The sequence below is a fragment of the Prionailurus bengalensis genome, chromosome B3 (genome assembly GCF_016509475.1).
Source record: "Prionailurus bengalensis isolate Pbe53 chromosome B3, Fcat_Pben_1.1_paternal_pri, whole genome shotgun sequence".
NCBI lineage: Eukaryota > Metazoa > Chordata > Mammalia > Carnivora > Felidae > Prionailurus > Prionailurus bengalensis.
The window spans coordinates 100812515-100830343 of record NC_057355.1 but is presented as its reverse complement, the minus strand read 5'-3'; the positions used below and the strand labels follow the sequence as shown (position 1 = coordinate 100830343).

Here is a 17829-nt window from a genome sequence, read left to right as displayed (position 1 = left end):
AGAGCTTTCCCCCTGAGATCAGGAACATGACAGGGATATCACTCTCACCACTGTTGTTTAACATAGTGTTGGATGTCCTAGCATCAGCAATCAGACAACAAAATGAAATAAAAGACCTCAAAATCGGCAGAGAAGTCAAACTTTCACTTTTCACAGACAACATGATACTCTACCTGAAAACCTGAAAGACTCCACCATCAGACTGCTAGAACTGATACATGAATTCAGCAAAGTTGCAGGGTACAAAATCAATGTACAGAAATCGGTTGCATTTCTATGCACCAATAATGAAGCAACAGAAAGAGAAATAAAGAAACTGGCCCATTGACAATTGCACCAAGAACCATAACATACCTAGGAATAAACATAACCAAAGATTTAAAAGATCTATGTGCTGGAAACTATAGAAAGCTTATGAAGGAAATTGAAGAAGACACAAAGAAATGAAAAAACATTCCATGCTCATGGATTGGAAGGATAAGTATTGTTAAAATGTAAGTACTACCCAAAGCAATATACACATTCAATGCAATCCCAATCAAAATTGCACCAGCAGCCTTCTCAAAGCTAGAACAAACAATCCTAAAATTTGTATGGAACCACAAAAGACCCCAAATAACCAAAGTAATCTTGAAAAAAGAAAACCAAAGCAGGAGGCATCACAATCTTGGACTTTAGCCTCTACTACAAAGCTGTAATCATCAAGACAGTATGGTATTGGCACAAAAACAGACACATAGATCAATGGAATAGAATAGAGAACCTAGAAATGGATCCATAAATGTATGGCCAGCTAATCTTTGACAAAGCAGGAAAGAGTATCCAATGGAAAAAAGACAGTCACTTTAGTAAATGGTGCTGGGAGAACTGGACAGCAACATGCAGAAGAATGAAACTGGACCACTTTCTTACACCATACACAAAAATAAACTCAAAATGGATGAAGGACCTAAATGTGAGACAGGAAACCATCAAACCCCAGAGGAGAACGCAGGCAACAACCTCTTTGATCTCAGCCGCAGCAATTTCTTACTCGATACATCTCCAAAGGCAAGGGAATTGAAAGCAAAAATGAACTACTGGGACCTCATCAAGATAAACTTCTGCACTGCAAAGGAAACAGTCAACAAAACTAAAAGGCAACAGATGGAATGGGAAAAGATATTTGCAAATGACATATCATATAAAGGGTTAGTATAAAAAAATCTATAAAGAACTTAACCAAACTCAGCACCTGAAAAACAATTCAGTGAAGAAATGGGCAGAAGACCTGAATAGACACACTTTTCCAAAGAAGATATCCAGATGGCCAACAGGCACATGAAAAGATGCTCAACCTCACTCATCGTTAGGGAAATACAAATCAAAACCCCACTGAGATAACCAGCTCACACTGGTCAGAGTGGTTAAAATTAACAACTCAGGAAACAACAGACGCTGGCGAGGATGTGGAGAAACGGGAACCCTCTTGCACTGTTGGTGGGAATGCAAACTGGTGCAGCCAATCTGGAAAACAGTATGGAGGTTCCTCAAAAAATTAAAAATAGAACTACCCTATGACCCAGGAATAGCACTACTAGGAATTTATCCAAAGGATACAGGAGTGCTGATTCATAGGGGCACATGTACCCCAGTATTGTAGCAGCACTTTCAACCATAGCCAAATTATGGAAAGAGCCCAAATGTCCATCAACTGATGAATGGATAAAGAAGATGTGATATATATATATATATCACACACACATACATATACATATGTGATATATATATGTGATATATATGTGATATACATATGTGATATATATATATATACACACACACATACATATACATACATACATACATACACACACACACACGCAATGGAATACTACTTGGCAATGAGAAAGAATGAAGTCTGGCCATTTGCAGCAACGTGGATGGAACTGGAAGGTATTATGCTAAGTGAAATAAGTCAGAGAAAGATAGATATCATATGTTTTCACTCATATGTGGAACTTGAGAAACTTAACAGAAGACCATGGGGGAAGGGAAGAGGAAAAAATAGTTATAAACAGAGAGGAAGGGAGGCAAATCATAAGAGACTCTGAAATATAGAGAACAAACTGGAGGTTGATGGGGGGCGGGGGAGGGGAAAATGGGTGATGGGCATTGAGGAGGGCACTTGGGATGAGCAGTGGGTGTTGCATGTAGGCGGTGAGCCATGGGAATCTGCCCCCAAAACCAAGAGCACACTGTACACACTGTATGTTAGCCAATTTGGCAATAAATCATATTTAAAAAAAAGAAAGAAGACATGGGTAACAGGCCAAAGGACCCAACACAAGAGAAAGAGTAAGAGAATTCCTAGCATGATGACGAAGTGAGTTCCCAGGATGAAAGCCATGCAGCACATCAAGTTGCAGTAGTCTACATTGCAGCAAACCAGAAGGCTGTGCAGAAATGTCTCCAGGATGAGGAGGCCAATAGTGTGCCAGATCTGTTTGGAGTATTGAGAGCATTAGCCAGTTGTGGAAGAATTTAGAAAGAAATTTAAGTAGAAATTAAAAAGTTATAGCCAGTGGAAAAGGTAGTTGTTCAAGAAAAGAGAAATGTTCATTTTACACCCTATGTCTCACTTGTAAATAATATTTGCTGAGTTACAACCATGTAAATACTGATATTTGAGCTAATAAAAATTAGAACTATATTGGGATTATTGAGGGGATAGAAATATGTATGTTTGTGAAGCGAGGTTTTGGGAAAGAGCTAATTTGTCATCTGCCAAAGTGGGAAGTCAATAGGTAATAGCAATAACACTTAAAAAAATCAGGAAATAAGAGTGTGAGAATGTCATTTAAAGACTTGGAGGTAAATACCAAAAGAAACAGAAAGAGAATTGAAAGCAGGTGTCTCTTGGGAATTGAAAATGGGGAGAAATTATTGTTTTTCTTTATATGCTTTGTGGAATTGTTTCTTTTTGAGCTATATATAAGAATAAGTTTGAATAAAAGATAACCAAGCCAGAAACAATAAGCAGGCATATACACATCTAAAATATATAAAAGTCGGATGGTAGTTGCATAGTCTCTCCCCCACTACAAGGAAGAAACTGTACAGATTTGTCATATGTTATATTCTCAAGTATAACTCACTTTTATTCCCTCTTAACTCTTCTCTTTCCTTGAATAGAATAGACTTTTCATAACTGCTTTAACTGCCTGCATTTTCCCAACTGGGATCTCTACAAGGGATTTTTCTTTATAATAGAGCCTAAAAGGCTGTAGGGCAATATTCAGAAGAGAGTCACACAAACTGGCTCCTCATGTCTCCCAACTCCCTTATCTCTTCTTCAGAGCATAGAGCAGTCATGGAAGCTGCTTTTGTGTATGGGACCACGTACCAGTTTGTCCTGACCACGGAAATTGCCCTTTTGGAAAGCATTGGGTAAGTACAAGAGGCATATGTAAACAATTTTAAGTTTGCTTCTTTTACATTACTTACTCAACATCTCCATCAGACTCACATTGTGGACTTACCCGAAAGGAATTGTAAGCAGATGTGAATATATAAATGAAACCAGAAATCCCCTTCATTACTATTGTCTGCTGTTCTACAGTCTGAAAATGATTTTAAATATACAGAGGTGATATTAGGCTAAGGTGAACAAAGTCAAAATGGATAAGCCACAAGATGTGATCCCATGAGTGGCCAAGTGTATTTTAGGATTACATCTCCCACAGTGATCAGATAGGTGATAAAATAACAGCTTTCATAACTAAGCTCCAGAAGTTCTTTCTGAGAGTTCTGTAAGTTATTTTGTCAGAATGGTCTTAAATATATTTAAGTACCGTTTTTGAGCAGAACGTTTTAAATATTTTATTTTTCATGTCTAGTTTCTAGCTTACAATTTTAGGTTGAGACCTTCTTTTGACTTTTTGCCTGGGCAACCTAGGGTTGAAGTTTTTCTTTTCTTTAGTACTTACAGATACAAGGAATAGTCATGTATTTTAAAGATGTGGCTTTAAAATGCTTGTCAGGAAAATTAACCCAAAGCCAAGCAAAATGGTGATTCTGTGACTTACACCATGCAAGAGTTTTTAATGAGCCCTCTTGCTAACCTCTCAGAAAACAGTGACTGTTTGATATACTATACACAATTAATTAAACCCCAGACATTTTACAACTTTGTAAATTTAGAGGTTAGAGCATAGAAAGCAGATTAAGTGAAATGGTTTTTTGAGAGGAGTGGGTAGGCAGAGAATTAAGTTCCTGAGAAGAGAAGTTCTGTTTTTACCACTCTGTACAAAGTTAGCTCGTATTCCTTTTTACATTAATCTGTTCGTGAATTGTCATTCTGCTGGTTCCCTTATTAATGAGTTAAATAAAACTCTGATGCATGTTTACTGTTTGTATAAAAATTAATATTTTTAGCAATTTGAGACTTGTGTTGACGGTACCACAGAGCTTTGCCCTAAGTCATGGAGTCTTGAGATAACGATGAGCAGCTGGTTTGCTACTCCCAGTGTAGACTGGGGAAGCCTTCTTATTCTCACCTCATGGCGGTTCTATCCTAGCTCCACAGTTTTTCTGAGGGTTAATTGTTTATACTTTTTTGTGTGTGTCACTAGCTTCTTTATTTATTATTTTCAACTTTATAGTTGTAAATAAAGGTGACATGCCTAAAACATAGAGGGGTGTTTATTAGCAATTTAAATTAAGTTATTTATTTATTATGTATATAGGTTCTGTCATTTTATCTTACAAATTCTGTCAGCAAGATATTCTATATACATAGTATATTTTCTGATCTATGGCTAAACATGGTAATGTTCTGGAGGGGTTTTTGCTTTCCCTTATTTTTAAAATGAGAATTTTAAGATATCCAGTTATTCTTTTTTTTCCTTTTGTATACTTTTGAGTGTATGATGCATTGGAGATGTTTGAATACTCATTTTTTCATGGATAGCAAAATGGTGAGTGATCAGACCTAGACCTGATATGACAGGAAGGTACTGTGGATTCAGAGTACAATAGTCATATGGCATGACTTCTAGATGAAGAAGTTGGCTATGACTTTGGGTTGTCTCTTAGTAGAGGAGAGGTGAATGCATTTTTTCCTTTGTTCATTCTTTTTTTTTTTTTTTTTAATTTTTTTTTCAACGTTTATTTATTTTTGGGACAGAGAGAGACAGAGCATGAACGGGGGAGGGGCAGTGAGAGAGGGAGACACAGAATCCGAAACAGGCTCCAGGCTCTGAGCCATCAGCCCAGAGCCTAACGCGGGGCTCGAACTCACGGACCGCGAGATCGTGACCTGGCTGAAGTCGGACGCTTAACCGACTGCGCCACCCAGGCGCCCCCCTTTGTTCATTCTTTTACTCAACAAATATTTATTGAATGCCTTCTGTGTGGTAGGCACTATTCTAGTTGCTGGGGCTGTAACACTGGATAAGTCTAGTATATTAGTTGTTATAGCACATTGCGCCTGAATTTGTTTGAAATTATATGTTGGTTAAGGGAGGTGTACATGATAGGTAGTATAAGAGGTAGATACCATAGGAACACCAGGGGTTTCTGTTACCTCCCCATACTTCCTTCTTTAAGAATCTGTGTATAGACCAAGAAACATGTTACACCCTCACCCCATTTATCACTGTCAGTTAAATCAGAGATGGCCATCTGATCCATGGTCAGCCAGCCCACTGGCTTATCTGAGCAAATTAGGTCCCCTCTCAGGAACTTGGAATTGAGCATGGAGAAACTAAACTATACAGTGTTTTGGCTCTCTTGCTTATAGGAATGTTTTGCCCATGTAGAAGTAAAGCAGAGAGAATTGTCATGTGTGTGTGTGTGTGTGTGTGTGTGTGTGTGTGTGTATACACACACATATATATACACATATATATATGTATGTATATATATATATATATTTTAATGTTTATTTTGGAAGGAGAGAGAAACTAAACTATACAGTGTTTTGGCTCTCTTGCTTATAGGAATGTTTTGCCCATGTAGAAGTAAAGCAGAGAGAATTATCATATGTGTGTGTGTGTGTGTGTGTGTGTGTGTGTATGCACACACATATATATACACATATATATATGTATGTATATATATATATATATTTTAATGTTTATTTTGGAAGGAGAGAGAGGAAGAGCATGAGCAGGGGAGGAGCAGAGAGAGAGAGAGAGAGAGAGGGAGACACAGAATCCGAAACAGACTCCAGGCTGTGAGCTGTCAGCACAGAGCCTGATGCAGGGCTCAAACTCATGAACCGTGAGATCATGACTTGAGCCAAAGTCAGTGCTTAACTGACTGAGCCACCTAGGCGCCCTGAGAGAGTTGTCATTATAGAGAGAGTTGGGAGCTGAAAGGTATTAATGGCAAAATGAAGGTCCCTTGAACTCTTGCTATTCAGATTTATACGTTCATTCTCTGATCCACTTACTTGAATTTTCCTTGTATCCTGTAGTATATACTTCTACACTTCCAATAAGTAGCCCCCCCACTACCTTTTTGGTTACCTACAACCCATGATCTCTGATTCAGTAATTTTCCAGTATTATTTTATTATTTCAGAGGTTATGATATGAGGTCCAACCTCAGCTGGGTCCTCCTGCTTTCAGCACTTTACTTTCAGTATATTTAGGGTTCTCCTTAAAAAATTACATACTTTGATTGGGTCTTGGCTATATATTTCCTTTGTCTAAAGTACCCATTTGTCTTATCTTCTTGGAGAAGTCATTCTTTTCTTTTCTGTTTTTAATCTCTGTGATCTTCCTCTCCCTTTCTTTCTTCTCCCTGACTTGAAGCAGAATGAAATATTTCTGTTTCTCATAGCACTTTGCATGTTATAGCACTTATAAACTACATTAAAAAAACTAAATATATTCACTTTATTCTAAGCCCCTCAAGTATTTGAATTATCTTATTCATCTGAGTCTTTTGTATTTAGTACACATTAAGTAATCCTTGAGTGATCATTTCTTTAATCAGTAAATCTATTAGAAATTGGTTTATCATTAAATTTGAAATCAGTGAACCTCAGATCTCAGTTTAAGCATGTATCAAGAATTGAAATAACATTTTAAAAATAAAAATTTACAGTTTTTACCAAACCCTACTAATGCCATATGGAGATTTTTAAAATGTTATTTTAATTTTGGCAAACCTTACTTACCCACTATAAGTTTACCTTTGAATTGTCATATTGACAGGATGCCAGAACTCAAATTATAAGCCATATTTGCTGAGTTTTGTAATATTTCAGATACAAACTCACAAACTCCCACAAACTGTCACATGGTTTCTATCTTAAGGCATGTTTTGGCTGAAGTTTATTCAAAACAGATTTGAGTTTAAATTAAACCTAGAAAATTTGTGTTACAAGGCTTTATTTAGCATAGTTCTAGAAAAGCAACTACATTTGAAGATAATCTCCTTGTCCTCAAGGTGACAGTCTTTTATTAAAAAAAAAAAAAAAATTGTGTAGACCTGCCTGTAATCTAATTTAGAAACTACTGTATTAAAGAGCTCAGGGAAAAAAGTTGCTTATACAACTCAAAAACTGTACCTTCTTTTTCGCTTAGGTCCATTTTATTTTGTTTTACTGTTTTACATTTTTACTAAAAAGGTAATTCAATAGCATGAGACTTAAAGACAAAGATACTTGGAACTATGTCTTTCTGGATGATAGAAAGATCATACGTTGAACTTCTTCATGTGTTGTCTTGTGTCCCTAATTTTTAATTTGCAGCACTGAGGCCATAGAAAATGCACATTTCTACTTTTTTCATTGTAAACAAGTTTTGGATTTGACCCAGCAATGTAGAAGAACACTGATGGAACAGCCACTGGCTACACTAAACATTCATCGATTTATTAAGACAATGGAAGCACCTCTGCTGGTATGTTTCTTACTTTAATATATTAGATAATTCATACATAAAATTTATTAAGTTTTCATCCATAGATATGCTAAATTTTATTTAGATGTGCTCTATCTTTTCCCATTTCCTTGGACATACTCATTGAGGGTGATTTATGAGTAACTACTTATTAAAGGTAGAATAGAATAATATTCATGAAATGATATTTTAATGCCTGGAAGTATTGTTGCATTGAAATCTAGGGGCGCCTGGGTGGCGCAGTCGGTTAAGTGTCCGACTTCAGCCAGGTCACGATCTCGCGGTCCGTGAGTTCGAGCCCCGCGTCAGGCTCTGGGCTGATGGCTCAGAGCCTGGAGCCTGTTTCCGATTCTGTGTCTCCCTCTCTCTCTGCCCCTCCCCCGTTCATGCTCTGTCTCTCTCTGTCCCAAAAATAAATAAACGTTGAAAAAAAAAAATTTTAAAAAAAGAAATCCAAATAGGGGCGCCGGGTGGCGCAGTCGGTTAAGCGTCCGACTTCAGCCAGGTCACGATCTCGCGGTCCGTGAGTTCGAGCCCCGCGTCAGGCTCTGGGCTGACAGCTCAGAGCCCTGGAGCCTGCTTCCGATTCTGTGTCTCCCTCTCTCTCTGCCCCTCCCCCGTTCATGCTCTGTCTGACTCTGTCCCAAAAATAAATAAACGTTGAAAAAAAAAAAAAAAAAAGAAATCCAAATATAGCTTCGTGTAAGTGGAAATATTCTGTGGTAGTTTTTGTTTAAAATAAATATTTCTTTTTTTTTTTTTTAATTTCAGAGAGAGAGAGAGAGAGAGAGAGAGAACATGAGCAGGGGAGGGGCAGAGAGAGAGGGGGAGAGAGAATCCCAAGAAGATCGTGTGGAGCCAGATGTGGGGCTCGAACTCATGAATCTAGATCAGGACCTGAGCCAAAATCAAGAGTGAGCAGCTTAAGTGATTGAGCCATCCAGGCCCCCCTCTGTGGTAGTTATAATGAACTGCAACCACTCCAAGATCACAAAGATCATATCATGGTTAGGAAAGACTTCTTTTGTGAATGTTTTGATGGCTACTTTAAAAGTTGGTAAATATTGGACTATAGCATTTCTGGTGCCCCACTTTCCTTAGTGCTAGCTGGGAAGAATTTATAGAGATGGTGATCATCAGACCTTTCTCTCTGAAAGTTTGAAGGATTGTCCTGAGCATGCACAAAACCTCAGTAGGCCTTCTTACTGAGTACTTCCTTTGTAAATAAAAATGATGCATGTGTATTATAAATAATCCAAACAGTGTGGCAAAATATAAAGAAAAAAATTTTTTAAGCCATCTAATCCTGGCACTCAAGAAATATTAGATGTCAGATGACCATCACACCAGTCTGTACCCATATAGATACATACAGTGTCTGTGGGTGTGTGGATTAATAGACACATCCTATTATATGTGCTACTTTATAGTAAGAAATTTATATTCTTACTTGAATTCAGCAGAGGAAAAAGAAGGTGATGTGAAAAGAAGGATTACGGAAATTTTGATATATCATTTGTTCATTTGTGGGCTCTTTAGGAAATGTTTGAATGTTGAAAATGATTATGAAAAACATTAAGAAATTAATTATTTTTTTTAAAAACTACACATTTTCATTTTAGATAGAATTGATCTACTTTTTGCTGTGAAAAATGAGAAAATCAAGTTAATATATTTATTTCCATCTTAGCTCCTCTTACCCTTCTTTCATTTTTTTAATGTTTATTTATTTTTAAGAGAGAGACAGAGTGCCAGTGGGGGAGGGGCAGAGAGAGAGGGAGACACAGAATCTGAAGCAGGCTTCAGGATCTGAGGTGTCAGCACAGAGCCCCACGTGGGGCTCGAACCCACAAACTGTGAGATCATGATCTGAGCCCAAGTCAGACACTTAACCGACTGAGCCACCCAGGCGGCCCTCCTCTTACCCCTCTGATTTTTGTTAGTTTTATGTTATTTTTAATTTTTAAGGTTTATAATACTTGTATTTTATTTTGTAACTATAATTCCCTCTTCTTATAAAAGCTTTTCTTCTACATTTAAATATATTCAGAGTTTATCAGCCCCAGTTTTACTGGCTTCATTCCAGAGTTTATTTTGAGTCAGTTTTTGTTTGGTTGGATTTTGCCTTCAAATATTTTTTTTTTAAAGCAGTATATAAATCTTTTTCCTTTCCTTTCACATGGCAGAGGGGGCATATTTCTTACTTCCTTGGAGAGAATATCCCCTGAATTTGTTTTATCTTCCATTTCAGCATAGAACCCTGAGAAAGACACCAGCTCACGTTCAGTTCTTCACAAGCCTCCTAGAGAGGAGTTCTCTCTAGACTCCTTTCCTTCTTACCCAATGCAGAAATATTACTAAGAATTCTCAGGATTTTGTCTACTCACCAGTACTACTTTTGCTCTTTGAGGCAGGACTAGAACTAATCCCAAGTTTTACTAAAAATATGCATTTCCTTTTTTGACTACCACATTCTGGCTTGAAGTCCTGTCCCATTCCTAAAGTTTCTGCTTATTAGTTTTGTTTTGCTATGTTTTAAAACTGTTTTTGTTTTTTGTTTTTTGTTTTTTTAATTTTTTTTCAACGTTTATTTATTTTTGGGACAGAGAGAGACAGAGCATGAACGGGGGAGGGGCAGAGAGAGAGGGAGACACAGACTCGGAAACAGGCTCCAGGCTCTGAGCCATCAGCCCAGAGCCCGATGTGGGGCTCGAACTCCCGGACCGCGAGATCGTGACCTGGCTGAAGTCGGACGCTTAACCGACTGCGCCACCCAGGCGCCCCAAAACTGGTTTTTTTTTAAAGATAGATAATGAGGAAGGCAATTCTCTGGTCTTACTTCACTTTACTATATGTACTTATCAGAAATTATGGAAAGTTAGTTTTTAAATTTTTTTTAATGTTTATTTTTGAGACACAAACACACACAGCATGAGCCGGCGAGGGGCAGAGAGAGAGGGAGACACAGAATCTGAAACAGTCTCCAGGCTCTGAGCTGTCAGCACAGAGCCTGATGTGCTTGAACTCACAGACCGTGAGATCATGACCTGAGCCGAAGTCAGATGCTCAACCGACTGAGCCATCCAGGTGCCCCTGTAATGCTAGTTTTGACATTAAAAAACAAAAACTCTGAAGATTTCATAATGACTTGGTATTCAGTGAAATGTGGCCTTCCTTGAAAGCACGATGCCATGTACACCATTTGTATTATATTATATGTGAATGGCAGCTCCTGAAACATACATTCTAGAAAGAACAAGGTAAATGGCACTCCTAGAACTGTGCAGAGCAGGTGCCCCTGCTCCAAGCCACTATTCACCCAATAGTAATTACTAGTAATACTAGTCAATTCAAGTCCCTTCTAAAATGGAGTTTGTTTCCTGGTACAGCCACTCTGGAAAACAGTGTGAAAGTTCCTCAAAAAATCAAAAATACAATTACCCTAAGGGCAGCCTGTGTGGCTCAGTTGGTTAAGCATCCGACTCTTGACTTTGGCTCAGGTCATGATGTTGTGGTTTGTAAGTTCAAGCCCTGCATTAGGCTCTGCACACTGACAGTGTGGAGCCTGCTTGGGATTCTCTCTCTCCCTCTTTCTCTGCCCCTCCCCCACTCACTCTCTCTCAAAATAAATAAACTTAAAAAAAAAGAATTACCTTACAACCCAGCATTAGCACTACTAGTGCTATTGTATCCAAAGGATACAAAAATGCTGATTCATAGGAGCACATATACCCCAATGTTTATAGCAGCACTATCAACTATCAATAGCCAAATTATGGAAAGAGCTCAAATTTCCATGAACTGATGAATGGATAAAGAAGATGGGGTATATATACAATGGAATACTATTCAGCGATGAAAAAGAATGAAATCTTGCCATATGCAACAACATGGATGGAACTGGAGGGTATTATGCTAAGTGAAATAAGTCAGTCAGAGAAAGACAGATTTCATATGTTTTCACTCATTTGTGGAATTTGAGAAACAACAGAAGACCATGGGGGAAGAAAAAAAATAGTTACAGAGAGGGAGGCAAACCATAAGAGACTCTTAACCTCTAAACTCTAAACCTTGGTGTCAGCCTAGAAAGCCTTGGCAGTCCAAAAGCACAGATTAGTGGATTTGTCCCCATCAGAACAGAGCAAATGAATGCAAAGTACAGAAAAGGGAGACAAGCCTTAATGTAAGGTTCCCTGAGACTCTGGGTGGGATGGCTAAAGCTTACCCTTGCAGGAATGGGAAGATGATAAAGGGTTCTGAGCTAGTTTGGTCACTTTTCCATCTTGGTATTTTAAACATTTGGCTACATCAGTATTTGAGGTTGTTTTTGTTCTTGGAGAAAACACTGGAGGTTAAAAAACAAAGGCCAAACACTGACAGAAAACACCTCTTAGAACAAGATTTGATGTACCTGGTTTATGCCTTTTGATGGTATAGCAAGCTAGAACAGGGGATGGGGGTGGCAGTAGAGAGGTCCTTGAAGTTAGTACCTAAATTTAATTACTTCTTACAAGTTCTTAACAATAAGACTTAGTAGTAGTTTACTTTGGTAGTGTTTCTTACTTTGTTCTTATTTTCTCACAACCCCACTGATGCTCATCCTCCCCTCTCACATTTCTCTTAACCATTCCTCCTTTATTGTCTTCCACATTAATCTATATACAGGCTTTTGGGGTTCAATCATAGTTAGGTTTTGTATGATTAGTAAGGTGTCTTGTAAACTAGCCTAGGCTTGTGGGTCCAGAATATGAGATAATTCATGTGTTTACATTATCTGTAAACATTAATAAAACTATAAACTGGGATTTGGACTTTTTTGCAGACTTTTTGTGTGCTTGATCATTGCAATGATTGACATTATTTCACTTCTAAGCATATGAAAATAGGTGAATATTGGGAGTGTGTGTGTGTGTGTGTGTGTATTAAGAAGATAGAGTGCTTGTATACTTAATTGTAGATATATAACACAACTATGTCTTATAATCAGGTTGTGGGCATGTCATTTTAATCCTCACAAACTGAAAATAAATCTTGAACATAGAATTTTTAAGTGGGTTTCAATCTTGAATTGATTAAGAGACATTCTGGCAGGTATGGAGTTACCTAGATGCCTTCTTAAAGTTCCCAATGTTGAAGATAGATAGGAAGATGATTTGGTTATTGTCCTGTTGGCTAATACCAAAAACATTTTAGATGCTGATGGGTTTCTCTATATTGGATTCAATTTATTCTGGTATATAGAAATAAAGCTTTTATCTGGATACCAAGGAGACTCTTCAAGTCCAAATATCTGATAAAATATTTAAAAACAGATAAAAATGTAGTATAATTTATCTGAAAATGTTAATTTTTTGTTTGTGCATCTGAGAAAGCTCTCTGTCTCAGATTCAAGACACTTGAATTAAGTTAAACCTACTCTTTTCTGTAGGTAATTAGAAGGATGCTATTATGGTTTGTTCATTTAGCTTCTCTTATTCCTTGAAGACTCATGTGGCAGTGTGCAGCATTATATATAGCAGGGTGTTGGCTCCTTTCATTATTGCCCCATTTCCTTTTTTTTATTGTGGCAAAAATACATAACATAAATTTACCCTCTTATAAGTGTATAAAACAGTATTGTTTACTCTATGCATATTGTTGTACAACAGATCTCTAGAACTTTTTCATCTTGAATGAATGAAACTCTGTACCCATTGAGAAGCAGCTCCCCATTTCCCCATCTCTCCAGCCTTGGCAATCATTCTGCTTTCTGTTTCTATGAATTGGATTACTTTAGAGACCTCATATAAGTGGAATCATGTAGTATTTGTCTTTTTGTAATTGGCTTATTTCACTTAGCATAATGTCCTCAAGGTTCATCCATGTTGTAGTATTTGTCAGGATTACCTTCTTTTTTTCTATGTTGTGAATATTGGCATTCTTAAAAAAACTTTTTATTTACATTCTAGTTAGTTAACATACAATGTAATATTAGTTTCAGGTGTACAATATAGTGATTCAACACTTCCATACATCACTTGGTGTTTATCACAACAAGTATACTCCTTAATCCCCATCACCTATTTAACCCATCCCCACACCCACCTCCCTTCTTGAGGTGTTATGTATAACATTTTATTTATTGATTTATCATTGATGAGTAGGTTGCTTCCACATCTTGGCCATTGTGAATAATGCTGCAGTGAAGATGGGTTTGCAAATCTCTCTTTGAGATCTTGCTTTTAATTCTTTTGGATATATACCAGAAATGAACTTGCTGGATCATATGGTAGTTCTGTTTTTAATTTTTTGAGCAAACTTTATACTTTTCTATATAGTGGCTGCATCATTTTACATGCCCAACAACTGTGTGCAAGAGTTTTTAATCTCTCCGCATCCTTGCCAATTCTTGTTATTTTGTGTTATTGTTGTTTTAATATTAGCCATTCTAATGGTTTTGATAATCTCACTGTGGTTTTACTTTGCATATCCCCGATGATCAGTTAAGTTTTTCATATGCCTGTTGGTCATTTGTATATCTTCTTTGGAGAAATGTCTATTCCAGTCCTTTGCCCTTTTTTAAGTTGTTATTTTGTTGTTGTTGTTAAGTTGTAGTTCTTTATTCTGGATATTAACCCCTTATCTGATAATGGCTTGCAGTATTTTCTCCCTTTTTGATTATTTCGTCCCACAGTGCAGACGTGTTTAAGTTTGATGTAGTTCTATTTGTCTATTTTTGCTTTTGTTGCCTGTGCCTGTGATGTCATTTCCAAGAAATCATTTGTGTTCTAGTGTCATAAGGCTTTCCCCTACATTTTCTTCTAGGAGTTTTATAGTTTCATTTAGGTTGCTAGTTCATCTTGAGTTATTTTTGTATGGGTATAAGATGAAAATTTCTTAATTCTTTTGCATGTGGATATCTAGTTTTCCCAGCACCATTTGTTGAAGAGACTTTCTTTTACCCATTGCATAGCCTTGGTTCCCTTGTCAAAGATCATTTGACCATGTATGCAAGAGCTTATTTCTGGGCTCTCTATTCTGTTCTATTGGTCTGTGTTTAAATGCAGTATGTTTTGAAATCAGGAGTTGTGAGGCCTCCAGCTTTATTCTTTCTTAAGATTTCTTTGGTGTCCCTTGAGATTCCACATGAATTTTAGGATTTTTTTTTTTTTCTGTTTCTGTAAAAATGCCATTGGGATTTTGATAAGGATTGCATTGAATTTGTAGATGACTTTGGGTAGTATGGACATTTTAACAATATTAAATCTAGCCCACGAACATGATTGGGATGTCTTTACGTTTATTTGCATCTTCTTTAATTTCTTCTAGCAATGTTTTATAGTTTTCAGTGTATAAGTCTTTTGCTTTCTTGGTTAAACTTATTCCTAAGTATTTTATTCTTTTTGATGCTATTATAAATGGGATTATTTTCTTAGTTTCCTTTTTGAATAGCTCCTTGTTAGTGCATAGAAACACAACTGATTTCTCAGTGTTGATTTTATATCCTGCAACTTTGTTGAATTCATTCATTAGTTTGGACAGTACTTTTTGTGGAATCTTTAGGGTTTTCTGCATAGAAGATCATGTCATCTGTCTACAGAGATAATTTTGCTTTTTCTTTTTTAATTGTATGCTATTTATTTATTATTGATTGATTGATTTGCCTCGTTGCTCTGTTAACTAATTACTATGTTAAACAGAAGTGGCAAGAGTGGGCATCATTGCTTTGTTCCTGATCTTAGAGGAAAAGCTGTCAGTTTGTCACTGTTGAGTCTGATTTTAGCTGTGGGCTTTTCATATATAACATTTATTATGTTGAAGTAATCTTCTCTGCTTAGTTTGTTGAATGTTTTTGTCATGAAAGACTGTTAAATTTGATCAAATACTTTTTCTTCATCAGTTGAGATGATCTTGTGATTTTTGTCCTTTGTCCTCCTAATGTAGTATATTACATGGGTTGATTTTGAACCATCCTTCATCCCAGGGATAAATTCTGCTGGCTAATGGGTTTAGTTTTTTTAATGTGCTGTTGAATTCAGTTTACAAGTACTTTGTTGAGGATATTTGCATCAGTATTCGTCAGGGATATTTTCTTGCAGTTTCCTTGCAGTATCTTGCCTGGCTTTGGTATCAAAGTAGTTGGCCTCCTACAGTGAGTTTGGAAGTGTTCTCTTTTTGGGAAGAGTTTGTGAAGGATTTGCATTAATTCTTCTTTAATGTTTGATAGAATTCTTCAGTGAAGCCATCTGGGCCTGGGCTTTTCTTTGTTGGGAGGTTTTTGATTACTGATTCAATCTCCTTGTTATATGTCTGTTCAGATTTTCTATTTCTACGTATTCAGTCTTAGTAAGTTGTATGTGTCTGGGAATTTATCCACATCTTCTAGTTTATCCAAGGTATAGGTGTATAGTAGTTCATAGCATCTTTTTTTTTTTTTTTTAATGTTTATTTATTTTTGAGACAGAGAGAGACAGAGCATGAATGGGGGAGGGTCAGAGAGAGAGGGAGACACAGAATCGGAAGCAGGCTCCAGGCTCTGAGCTGTCAGCACAGAGCCCGATGCGGGGCTCGAACTCATGGACCGTGAGATCATGACCTGAGCCGAAGTCGGATGCTCAATCGACTGAGCCACCCAGGCGCCCCTCATAGCATCTCTTACAATCCATTTCGCCTTTATATCCTTTTTTGAAAATTAATTTCTAAATAATTTAATAGTAACATATGAATTTTAGAAAAATATTGGTAATCCCCCCAATACAGGAGTGTTTTGTTACTTTTGTATGTTCTCTTTTAACAATTTATATATTTTTACATAAAATACATAAAATATTTTATAAAAATATCAATTATAAAACATTGATGTATTTTATATAAAATATATATTATACTGTTTTCTAAAATATATTACTATAATATTTTACATAAAGTACATAGTATTTTTATGGATATATAAAATTACTAATTGCAATTTTTATGGTAATAATCTGTTACTTTTTCTATCAAGGACTTTTTTGATTTTGTCTTTTGTCTAATGGAATGGATTATAGCTTTTATGATTAAGAAACTACAAGTTTAAAAAATTTTTTTTTTAACGTTTATTCATTTTTGAGACAGAGAGAGACAGAGCATGAACGGGGGAGGGTCAGAGAGAGGGAGACACAGAATCTGAAACAGGCTCCAGGCTCTGAGCTGCCAGCACAGAGCCCGACGCGGGGCCCGAACCCACGGACCGCGAGATCATGACCTGAGCCGAAGTCGGCCGCTTAACCAACTGAGCCACCCAGGTGCCCCATGAAACTACAAGTTTTTAAAAGAATTATACCAGCTTATACAGAAAGGGACACAGCACAGCACAGAAACAGCACAAAATGAAGAGTTCTTTGGATCCCCAAATTTCTATCAGCAGGAACAGGCTGAGAAATCTACTCAGCTGCAGACACAGCACCTTTTTTTTGTAAACTGGAAAGGATGAGCTGGGCATTCTGGAAAACAGTGTGGAGGTTCCTCAAAAAATTAAGAATAGACCTACCCTATGACCAAGCAGTAGCATCGCTAGGAATTTACCCAAGGGATACAGGAGTACTGATGCATAGGGGCACTTGTATCCCAATGTTTATAGCAGCACTCTCAACAATAGCCAAATTATGGAAGGAGCCTAAATGTCCATCAACTGATGAATGGATAAAGAAATTGTGATTTATATACACAATGGAGTACTACGTGGCAGTGAGAAAGAATGAAATATGGCCCTTTGTAGCAACGTGGATGGAACTGGAAAGTGTTATGCTAAGTGAAATAAGCCATACAGAGAAAGACAGATACCATATGTTTTCACTCTTATGTGGATCCTGTGAAACTTAACAGAAACCCATGGGGGACGGGAAGGAAGAAAAAAAAAAAAAGAGGCTAGAGTGGGAGAGAGCCAAAGCCTAAGAGACTCTTAAAAACTGAGAACAAA

General features: G+C 37.0%; 1 protein-coding gene across 3 annotated transcripts in view; it reads left to right on the top strand.

Annotated features, from left to right (window-relative positions):
• Positions 1-17829, top strand: part of TXNDC16 (thioredoxin domain containing 16) — a 143108-nt gene that overhangs the window by 53351 nt on the left and 71928 nt on the right. For all 3 annotated transcript variants that reach the window (XM_043556159.1, XM_043556158.1, XM_043556160.1), the window contains exons 8-9: positions 3336-3426; positions 7742-7892. In XM_043556159.1, the coding sequence (XP_043412094.1) occupies positions 3336-3426; positions 7742-7892 (242 nt within the window). The remainder of the gene's footprint in view (positions 1-3335; positions 3427-7741; positions 7893-17829) is intronic.